This window comes from Scomber scombrus, chromosome 14 (genome assembly GCF_963691925.1).
Source record: "Scomber scombrus chromosome 14, fScoSco1.1, whole genome shotgun sequence".
In the NCBI taxonomy this organism is placed as follows: Eukaryota; Metazoa; Chordata; class Actinopteri; order Scombriformes; family Scombridae; genus Scomber; species Scomber scombrus.
The window spans coordinates 8,915,261-8,927,376 of record NC_084983.1 but is presented as its reverse complement, the minus strand read 5'-3'; the positions used below and the strand labels follow the sequence as shown (position 1 = coordinate 8,927,376).

The window sequence follows — 12,116 nt, the reverse complement described above, 5'->3', positions numbered from 1 at the left end:
CACTGGTTTTGGACTGCAATCCAGACATATAACAACATTATATGGATCGGCTAACATTGAATTTTAATGCACACAGTGCTGCATGTGCACACACAGACGCACGAACGCGCACACACACACACACACACACACACACACACACACACACACACACACACACACACACACACACACACACACACACACACACACACACACACACACACACACACACACAGACAGACAGACAGACAGACAGACAGACAGACAGACAGACAGACAGACAGACAGACAGACAGACAGACAGACAGACAGACATGAAGTTACTGTTTTAAAAAGAAGACTGCTATAAGGACACACTCACTGAAAGGAGTGTATGTGTATGAGTGTGAGTGTATGAATGCATTCATACAAAATGTTTCACATGTTCAGATATGGTGATACAAGGCTACAATACTTATCACCCTCATTTTTTCCAAATCTTTCCAGATGATACCATGGAGGGGAAATGTAATTGCTTCAATCTGGTTGTATTACCTGTGTATTGAACCATGCAATCATGCAATAGTGCATTGAGTGGTCACTAATGCTGTGCATGTACCTCCCTGATGTATAATGTACCTAACAGGGCGTAAAAATACTAATTTAAGTGAAAACATGTTTCAACATAATTGTTATTAGTACATTAAGGGGTTGTTAAATCACATGAGTAAAAAAAAAAAAAAAAAGTCTTTATGTTTTAGCATACTTTATAGAAACACATTTATTTTGTGACTGTGTGCGAAGGTGTGGTGTGTGTGCTTGTGCATCCAGACTTACCGTCAGCTACCTCAAGCTGGGCTTTGGCCATGATACTGCCTGCAACAGTGAGGGCCTGGCAGATATAATACCCAGCATCAGAGCGTTGCACTGCTGAAATAGTCAGCTCTCCATTCATGGACACAGACACACGGCTGTCTCCCTGTGTTGGCTGGTTTGGAAACAGAAGATCCTACAGGGAGTGAAAGTGGGAAGTAATGTAAATAAAATGAAATGACATACTTGCGTGGTGGACAAAAGTATTACATCGAGAGACTGGAACCTCCCAGATGAGATTTTTTTTTTCTTTTTGACAGCAGTATTTTTCATCTCAGTGTGAGGAATTCAATGCCTTCTCCTCCAGTTGTAATCCGAATATTGCTGCAGCAACACACAGTTGTTTTGAGCATATACTGCATCTTCACAAGCCCATAAACTATATAGAATTGCTTGGATCTTCAGTAGTTAAATCATATCTTTCTAACAGGGTTCTGCATTACTCATCTGTGTTGTACCCCAAGGATCAATATAGGGACCCATTCAGTTTTTGGTCAGGTAACAAACAATATATATTCTAAGTTTATGCAGATGATAATCATGTATATCTTTTTGTCCATAAAGGATACCTAAAACTATAACAATAACTAAATGATTTAACCAAAATTAAGTTTTGATGGTCTTAAAAATGTCTCAATGCAAGACTGCGTTTATTATACTTTATTTTTTACTAACACAACTGACTACTTACACATTTATACAATAAAGTGTATTTTCCAGTAAGAAAAGTGGGTCAACGTCTCTTTCCTACTAGGTCTGAATGGCAGTTTACCCCCAGAGTGATAATCCTGCTGTGATAACCTGCAGTCATGGTCATGAAATTGAGGCATCAGCGTTATCCATTTCTGCACCCCGAGCAGACAAGCTGATGGGCAGGAAAGGACATTAGCTGCTTTCATTATGTCTAATGACTCTAATGTAGCACATGACATTGTTTCTTCCTAAGTGAATTGGCTGGTCAGACTGGTGTAGATTGATGATAAATGACCACTTCATTATCTGTACGTGGCACAGAACCACACACAGCGTCATCCTAGCTTGATCCATTTAGTCTGACTTTTATATTTATATTTGACCGTGGATGCTGCTGCACAATTTATGTATGACTAGAAAGATGGGCATAAAGAGAAACAATACATAATTAATTCCCCATCATGCACACATATTTACAGAACAGATAAACAAGTACATTATGTCTAAATCAGTATCCTCACCTGACTACCCTCTCGTTGCCAGAAGATGGTGGGCTGAGGTTTGCCCCTGGTCTCACAGGGAAAGGTAGCCGTTCTTCCTTGAGCGACAATCTGGTCACGGGGTTGCACCACAAACTGGGGTGCCTCTGTGGTTAAAGGTCAAATAAACCACAACACAATAGTAGACATATTTGCAAACTGATGCAAAGTGTGTATTACAGGAGGGCTACTTTGAATCAAAATGCTTAGCCTGAATATCCAGCAGTAAACTAGCAGGTTCATGCACTGGGAGTGTATGTTATTTGTTGAAGATCTATTTCTTGACTGTGCCAATCACTCAAGCCATTCATCCAGCGGCCAGAAAATCAGAATGAATTATATCAGGTACTGTAATTAGCAGGGTGCCATAATGCCCTTCTCTACTCAAGTTTTTGAACTAAGTCACATCAACCATCTGTGGACCCGCACATTGAAAGAAGTGAAGTAGTAAATCCACTGTTTTTACAAAAGACTGCCAGGGGAAGTCAAGGGCTGATAGTAGCAATGTAGATATGCATGTCCAATATAAGTTTGATGAATGTGTTTGTGGAATGCCACAACAGTACATGCATACATGTGCGTGATTAAAAAAACAGAAAAAAGAGCAACGCATGCACAATGGGATCAGCTCTTACTTACCAACAGGGCGAGCTGGTGACACAACAATGGTGTGGGTGAGATTATAACGCACAACACAGAGAGAAGGAGAGCAGAGGAGTAGAACAGAGGGACAGGAAAAAAAAATAGAATGAAAATCAGAAATGAGTGAGATGGAGTCGGGTTTCCATCCATGAAATTCAGAGGGGGTGGGGGGAGGGTGGAGCTCGGTCACCAATGCAGGTGATGGCATGGGCCTTGAGGGAATGACACCTTGGCAACAATAAGGAGAAAGGGTGACCCAATGCCAAAAACCACTGGCTTAAGTGATTTATATGCAATGCTTTAGTTATGTCACAAAAATAACACATTCACCCAGTTAACAGATGTGTTTTTATATCAAGGTGTCTCATATTAATGAAGCAACCTTTCACAAGGGCAGGTTTAGAACAGATTTAATTAAACTGATTAAATACAGCAAAATATAATTATATGAAAATGTACATCATTCACTGCCAGAGTCTCGTTGATTACTTTTGTTGCACCTACAATATCTCCTCTCATCAGCTCAATAAGAATTATAATAAGTGAAAATAATTAAAACATAATGTCATGACAGCGAATGAATAAATAGAAAAACACTAACACCTATTTTATTTTTTATGTCCATTACTTACTGCTTTCCAGTAGTTTTTGTTTTATAATGAGTGTTAACTCATCATACATTTCTTGAATATTTCACACAAGCACAGTCACAAATCTTACCCAATATAACATATCACTCAATATATGTCTTGAGTGACTCCAACACCAATCTTAAAGTTGGATCAGAATATGTTTTTAAAACAATAATGCAGTTCATGCATGGAAAATAGAACAAGAATATGAATTTTACACACAAAGTACATGATAAAGAAGGAATAGAAAGTTAATGTCATGTGATCTATGATATGCAGTATGTATGATGATGCATGACATACATCTTATTCGGGTGTTGAGTATGTGTTATATTGTCTTGTTTCAAATCAAGTGTTACTCATTCGAGTTGTATGAACAATGCTTTCACACACCCCTGTGACAAACAGCCATAAGCAGAGCAGATCTGACTTGCCAAATAGCAATATTTTTATTTGCACATCATCAACCTTTACTATGAAATAGCTCCCTCCCGTCGATATAGATTAAATATGGAGTGAGTGGGCTGGGTGGAAAATGAACCCCCCAGGAAAGGTCATAACAGTTCACTTAAAGCTGGCTAGATTGTTCATCTCTGGAGCCTAGCAGGAGATCTGGAGCAATCTACTACATCAGCCGCTATATGAAACAAAAACTGAGGCCAGGCCCAGCCTTTCAGCAGGGGGGCAATAACGCTTGTAAAAATGGGCAATAAAGGACTGATTGTCCTGTGGTCTCCTTTGGGAGATACAAAAAAAATATCAGGGATGGGTTATGAGCTTTGCCACGAGTGAGTCCACAAGCAGTTACCCACCTCTGATAGTCAGGTAGGCAGAGGCCTCCACTTTACCCACACGGTTCTCTGCTTGGCAGGTGAAGGTCCCCTGATCACTGACTGACGCTTTCTTTATCCTCAGCAGGGAATCCTCTTTTTCATATCTGATGTCATACCTGGCGACAGAGAGGAACAGCTGAAATCAAGCTAACTGCAGTCTGCATTAGTGACAAGTCAAGTGATATCTAACGTTGATTCGATCAAACCGGAAGATCAATAAAACATTATACAGCATGTGTATTTTTAATAAGTAAATATAAACAAGAAACATGGAAATTGAATCAAGCTTGTTTAAACTTGTGTGATGTCTTAGATGAAAGCTCTTATAAAGGTTGTGTCATTTTTGATAGAATAAAGACAGACTTTCTGAAGCAATTAAGACTCCCTGCTGTACACACTGCTGCAGAGGCAGAAAAAGGAGAGCAATTATGCTGCAATGAAGGCATGGCAAAATGAAAGGTGCTTTCAGCTGGAACCCTGACTGTTCCACTATTTCAATATTTATAAAGACGAGCCACCCACTGTGGTGTGGGCTGTGCAGCATGCTATACTATATGTGTATGTGCGTATGTGTGTGTGAGTGTATCTGAGTGGGAGAGAGCAAAGAAAAGAGAGGGAGACAGAGCCAGAGACAGATAGACAAACAGTCTGAGAGCAAGGGAGTGGCACAGTCTGACAAACTGAATTTGATGAATGAGCCGAGCAGTAAGAAATGACTAATTCATAGAGACGTTGCATGCATCAGTGTGTATCCACCAGTGCAGCATACGGTACTGTGAGGCAGCACTAGTGCAGCAAGAGTGAGAGAAACATCTCAGCTACCAGAGTTTAGATAAGCGCCTCAGAGGGGCAACAGACAGAATGAGTAGAGGAGCAAGAAGTCAGGCACTCCCTCTCTGGGGTCTCTTTTGGCGTGAGAGATCCTGTGAAATTGTCTAGCCAGCCATACTGATTCAGGGATGGAAGACAAGTCAGGCAGAGAAATGGCACAAGGGGTGAGAAAAAGTCACATTTGAAATAGATGTTACAAAGGGTGTGGGGAGAATATATCGATGGGGGTTGTGGGGTCTGTCCAGAGTCTGGTGAGGACTCCATTCACAGCACATCTCTGACCCAGATACAGAGTTCCCAGGAGGCTGACTGGTTTAGGAAAAGAATGAAAGAAGTGGAAGAAGGGAAGTGAGGCGAGGCAGGTCTGAAAGTAGGACATGTTTCTGGAGTCAAGGGGTACTGAGGTAGAGGGCAGAACACAGGTAGGCAGGCAGACTGCCAGACGGAGAGACAGGTAGTTATTATTCTCTCTAACAGTATATTCTTAAACCATGACACACCTGAGAGGGTGCCACTTTGTTTTACTTATGGCAGTAATGGCTTGTAACAGGTGCTAGTTTAACTTCTAGTACAAGTAAACGTTTCTCTTTTTTAAGGAGAGCAGTCTAGTAGTTCTAACTCTCTAGGCATCACAGGCTCCATATTCACTCAAATTTTATACATTTAGGTAATAAACTTGATATATTAGATGTACTCGATGCTTGATTTACTTGATAGCAGTTGCAGTAGTAACTGACTACATTTCCACAAACATAATCTGTAATTAGTTTTACAGTATAGCTGCCAAATATCCATGAATCAAAAGCAGGAAAACGGTGCAGAGCAGAGTACAAAAAATATGGAAATGTATCTACTGCTGCACAAACAACCCAGGGCAGGATTCTGTGTGTATGCATAATTAAGACTAGATGTATCCAGAATTGACATACATGAATCAAGACAGTTTACGTAACAGTGAATGACAGAGGCTGCCGTGCATATTCTTTTAATTCAGTCTCATAATGTGTCTGAAATTACAAACAGTAGATCATTAAGAAAGTGTTTTCCTGAGTTTAGTGATTAAATGTAATTGTCAAGTGAAGTTTTCTTACATAAAACTGCTCAACTGAATTGCAGAAGTATTTGAACTGTTCTGGGATTATGCATAAATATGAATTATGCACTGACGCCTAACAGTATGAGATGTTTGTCATTTACTTATCAGATTTCTGAAACTTTGGATAGAAGGACTACTTCAAGCTTAGCAAAGACATAAAAAAGGTTTTGATAGATGGCCAGATTACATAATGAGTCATAATGTAATTAAAAGTATAAAGTGCTGATCAGTTACTGTTAAGACCCACATGACAGGCTCTTAATGACTCTAAAATATGTGTTCATGATTGCAGTGCTTTTAACATGCGCTTATGATGTGGGCACACAGTGGTGGACCAAACCGCAAGAAGACTTTAAAGTAGGATGTTATCCAATGCAACAGCACCACAAATTATAGCTTCGGAATGACCACAGAACTGAATTAACACCTTTCTAACTGACCTGACATTATTAACTTCATATAGACACAATTCCTTGTAGGGCTTAAGTATTGGATTTATATTAATATTATCCTGCTATATGTCCACACTTGGACCTTTTGGTGCCTTATGTGCAATACAAAGTATAATGGTGTTTCAAGTGAGTATTAGTGGAAAGCGAACAAGGACACACCTTCATCTCTTGTTAGCATTGTAGTTCAAACAGCAAATAATGAAATTCTCTGCAGCTAATAAACGATTTTTGCCACACTGATGAAAGTCTTCCATGAGTAATATGTCAAATCTTTTTCTGTCCTTGCGGGACTCATTAGCTCTGCTTCAGCGCATATCCATTATCACTTTTACTGCATTAATATGTGTGCACAAACACACACATATATATAGACAGACATATGCACTACACACATTCACACACATTCCTCACCTGCCACGGGGAATATCCACGTCTTCCTTTTTCCAGCGCAGTGTAGGCGGTGGGTCACCATGGACCTGACACCTGAACTCCACACTCTCGTCAACTAAGACCACCTGGTTCACAGGCCGCTGAACAAACACTGGTCTTTCTGGATGTGGGCAGAGGACATAACATTAAAGCTTAATATAGTTGTGAAGGATAGTAATTTCAGTATGTGCTAGTGAGCAGTAAGTACCTGAGAAAGTCATGCTCTATTACTTATTGAACCAGTGGATCTCATACTTACCAAACACAGAGAGCTGAGCTTTTTCACTCTCCCTCTCCCCAACCATGTTGGTGGCTACACACACATAAATCCCAACATCACTCTTCTTTGTGTTTGAGATGGTCAGCTTTCCCCCACGAACCTGAGAAAAAAGATATTCAATATCAGTTAACCAGTACAACACAAAGTGCTTTACATTGTAACTGTGCTAGGTGAATGTGAATCATTCAGTATGTGATTTAGAGTGTAAGAGTAGTTTAAAAGGCACAAGAGTGCCCCCTGGGGAGTGACCCACCGTGATCCTGTCATCTTTGAGGTCGAGACGAGCCTTATCTTTCCTCCAGAAGGTGGTGGGCTCAGGATGCCCGCGTGGAGGCTGACACTCGAGACTGGCGGTCTCTCCGACCGCCACCACCACATCCTGTGGGTTCTGTCTGAAGTCATCACGTAACACTAAGAGATAAAAGAGAGGAGCGAGGGACATTACTTTTGCTGTAACAAAGGTTCATTCAGTTGATTAGTTTGAAATTTACTTTAGGTTCAGCTGTTTCATTATGAGAAACAGAAACTTACTCTAAGACTGAGCTGTCTTGGGCTATATGACCTCTACCACCTTTTTCTAAAGTGAGAATCTGAAGATAATTCTATCAAGCAGACAGCCTCACAGGACCCTCAGCAATCTCTTGTCTCTTGTCTTTAATAATACAGCCATCCCCCTAAGGCTTTAGGTATGGGCTCTTCTGTGATCTCAGTAGATAAATGTAAGAGTGTGTAAAGTCTGGTAGGATTAACAGTACAATATACAGAGGAAAGACATCTAGAAGAGCAGGAAGAAACATAAAAGCAAAGCAAAACCAGAGAAAGAACACAAAGAGGGAGGTCTAAAACAATAAATAAAAAATCCTGCATTAAAGAATTCACACAACACTAAATTTCTACAGCCCTACTGTGGGTACGGATACTATTCGAAAGTCCAAACACTGTGATGGTATATGACATACATTAAAACACCAATGCTTATTGTTTTTATGTTAAACCACACACTGGTGGCAGCAATACTGAGACAGGCACGGTGGACAATTTGACCCGTGGTTTGCATTGGATGAAAGTTTATAGAGTCCATAATGGAGTCCATCGTCAGGGGAGTGTGAATGAGCTCAGTCCATTAAACCTATCCTCTAGGGTTGGAGTATTAGAAATATAGCATATAGCATATACACATACACATACACATACACATATTGGCCTGATGATTGTGCTAGAGGCAAAATCAGAGGGTCACCAAATCATTAAAATGCATCCTCTGGGAACCTTAAATAGCCACTTAAAATTCTATAACAGAATATTATAAATGCAATACTATATAAAGGAGCGAGTCTAGGCTCACCAGGAGTATCTAATGTGTGTGCTGTGAAGTTCACTATAATCAGACTCCAATTTTACTATTAATTAGAATATTCATGATTTTTTAATTAAATAATCTATTTTGGCAGAGTTTTTGTTTCCAAAACCTTGGATAAAAACAGCAGTTTGAAGATGAGTGTGTGGTGACACAGGGTCAGACATTGGTTTCTTGAAAAGAGTAATAGAGGATCATACATTTTGAAAAAATGCACTAAAGGTTGTCCATACCTTTCTCTAGGGGAATACATACTCTAAGGGTGGCAACAACTCGAGAGCCCAAAATTATGACAGTTCCATGCTTAATAAAATATGCCACATTTGTTTTTCTAAAATCATGAATGTAACAATCTAGAACTTTCATGATGAATTTCCATAAGAAGTGTTTTTATTTAATCTCCCAGAGTTGTGCAAATATATTCATTTATCCATTGCAAGGACATCTGTACTTGTGTGTTCAAAGGAGCGAGAACATCAAGAATTGTCAAACAATGCCAGTAAAAGCCGTACTTGTGAATTTTCAACAGAGGTACTGTATGAGCTAGCTGATGTTGAGTTAAAAGGTTAAAGCTTCAAAACTTCCTAATTCTGTCACAGCTGTTATCCCTAATATCAATTCTAAAAGCTACTGCTTTAAGTAGATACAGGAATGACTGTACTGCAAGGCATCACTGGAATTATGGTTAAAAATAGACATTGTGATTTGGATCCTACAATGAATTGTGGCCTCTTTGCATTAATAGCTTATGACATGATGTTTTTGTGAAAAGCCTTACTGTGGTCCAGATTTGAATAATAAAGTGTCTTGTGTAACATCAATCATGGTGAAAATAAGATATAGTTAAAAGAAAAAACAAATTATAGTTAAGATTTGTTTTGTTTCAGTTCAATGAATGACTAATTCATGCCAAACTGATGAATCTAATTACAGTTCACACTTACTGCCCTCTTCTCTGTATCCCATTTATGTAGACCAACTAAAACATGTAATGTTTGTCAATGTTCTGATGGTTTTCCAGCAAATGTCGAAAGTAAATCAAAATGTAAATCAAATGCATGGTGCATGACGAAAACTAAATGATAGTATGTAAAACTCTGAGCAGCATAGATTAAAATAAGCGTTCTTGGTTTCAGTTTTCTTTTCATCCTCATTACAGTTATAAGCTGTTCAGCTGATATACTGTAGCATGAATTCCAAGTCCCAGAGGACACCTCTAGTGGAAAAAGAAAATCAGGAAGGAGCCAAAGGCCCTTTGGCGTGGCTGTCAATCACACCCAGTCTGTGCTGGAGTAAATGAGTCTCAGTTGCAGACACTACTTTGGCACAGACATACGCCTGGCTGGCTGTCGCATGGTTGTATTCACTTAGTGACCCATTCCATAAAAGCGGCACTCCGCTCACATAGTCATACAACTAACTTGTTCCAGTAAAGATGCGTCGATAACAGCAAAGCTTGTCTCAAGAGACTGTGGAAAAGACACAGAAAGAGAAAAACAGTAGTGGGTATCTCAAGACATGAAGTAAAAACCTAATTAAAGAAAAGTTTTTGTAATGGTAAGGCTGAGAGCAACTATTGTTTTCTAAATGATTAGAATAGCTAGAACTGTGACAAAATCTAAAAACCCTACGCTAACATCAGATTCAAACAATATGTTGTCTTTTACAAGTGCTGATAAGAGTGATCAATATATTAGTCAATTCCCAATTTTATCTAAATCATTTAAGTTCCAAACATATTTTATTTGTCTCTATTGCCTTTTTCTTACTTATTGTCTCCAGTTCTGGGTTAATTCCAATTTGTACATTACCCCACAAATTATTAAAATGTATGTTATTCAATTTTGTTTGATTGATGGTGTACATAATATATCATGTCTAAATAAATGAGAAGTGAATAACTTATTAAGCGACAGTCTCTTGATAATAGGCTACTGCAAATTTAAAAGAGTATGGGGTGGAGTTTGTCCAGATACATAAATGCTGTTGATACCAACTGAGGTTGTGATTTATTCAATCCCGACAGAATACATTACTCCTCTGCCGTGACGGCTACCCCTTACATGTGGTGTCCCCCCTTTTCCTGTCCTGCTCTCACTACTAGGCCTCTGCAGGTTTCTGTAGGTGGTGTTCATGAAGGCATGTGAGATGTGGGGTGGTGGTGATGTTGTTCTCATTTAATGGTCTCAAATGTGGAGCCCCTGTAGAGGCAGCACCCATGTGTAGTCTGTTGTTGGGTGGTAATTATTTCAGATGGCGGGGCCGCCACCACTGCCTAATGTTGTCTGATTGAGTATTGCTCAATTATTCAAACAAGCCATTCAGGGGACTTACTCGTTCAGCAGTTTCATTTATCAAATCAGAAGGAGAATGATTTGTAAATGGGCTTCATTTCATGGCACAATAGGTGGTAAAAATATGTGACAAGGTGGAAATATCTGAATACAAATAATATACAGGGACTCATTATATGATTAACAGGAGAAGGGGGGATATCTGGTGGTTGTACATTTTAATATATATTCCATCTTAGCATCCTGATTTCTTGCGACCCTCTTCAACGGCAGCAGTACTATCAGTGAATTTCATTTCACCATTTCACCACAACTGAAAATCCATGAAGACACTTGAGATCTTGATGCAGATTGCTCAGCTCACAAGCTCCCCAAATGACTATGAAGTAGAATATCAACTCCATTCGGTAACAAATGCGTATATTTCGAGCGACCTGGTTATTCCTACAAAGTTGGTAATGTTTTAAAACCTGCCCCAGGTCTGCACAGGCAGCTTGTGTATCTGGCAATGCATTTATTATCTTCCTAATGTCAGGTGCATCCATTAAGCTGGCAAGCATTTACTGCCTCTCTTTAAGTATGCAAGTCAATGCTGCTGAGTGTTAGTAGTTACATCACACAGCCAAGATAAGAAAAAAATACAATAAAAATGCTTCATGTTATATTTGTATTTTAATCATCCTGGTGGCATGGCTGAAAGATGTCAGTTTCTCTGTCAAAGTTTCGACTTGTTAGACACTTCATGACACTTCCATGACAGAATCTCTACAACTACTGACTGAATCGTGATTGCTTCAGCCGTCATAATATCATTGTCATAATATCATTATTAACATCATCTTCCAACTGTATCGGCATGTTAACATGTTAAAGATAGTATCATTAGCGTTCTCTTACAACACAGCTGAGCCTGAGTACAGCTGATAAGTCTGAGAATATCATGCTAAGCTTAACATGCTGAGTGTGAGATGTCCCAAAATGGCTTTAAATTGTTGTCTCAGCGTCCTCCAACAATTTAGCTGTCTGGTGACCCCAGGTAATAAGGCTAGGCTATATTTGTATGGTGTGAGATATGTTTTTCAGTAACATTACACCACCTCTGTCAGCCTCTGTCACCCATTACTTGGGGGGTCATTGAAATCAAAGTGAATTCTGTCAGGTTTCTGCCATCATTCATAAATGTCTCACTATTTTAGTCCTTTAA

General features: G+C 39.3%; 1 protein-coding gene across 1 annotated transcript in view; it reads right to left on the bottom strand.

Annotated features, from left to right (window-relative positions):
- LOC133993643 (roundabout homolog 2-like) overlaps positions 1 to 12,116 on the bottom strand; it is a 74,569-nt gene that overhangs the window by 21,391 nt on the left and 41,062 nt on the right. Inside the window, exons 3-8 of the mRNA XM_062432627.1 lie at positions 7,515 to 7,672; positions 7,241 to 7,361; positions 6,964 to 7,102; positions 4,153 to 4,289; positions 2,049 to 2,173; positions 799 to 970 (exon numbers count right to left, since the gene is read on the bottom strand). Of these exons, the coding sequence (XP_062288611.1) occupies positions 799 to 970; positions 2,049 to 2,173; positions 4,153 to 4,289; positions 6,964 to 7,102; positions 7,241 to 7,361; positions 7,515 to 7,672 (852 nt within the window). The remainder of the gene's footprint in view (positions 1 to 798; positions 971 to 2,048; positions 2,174 to 4,152; positions 4,290 to 6,963; positions 7,103 to 7,240; positions 7,362 to 7,514; positions 7,673 to 12,116) is intronic.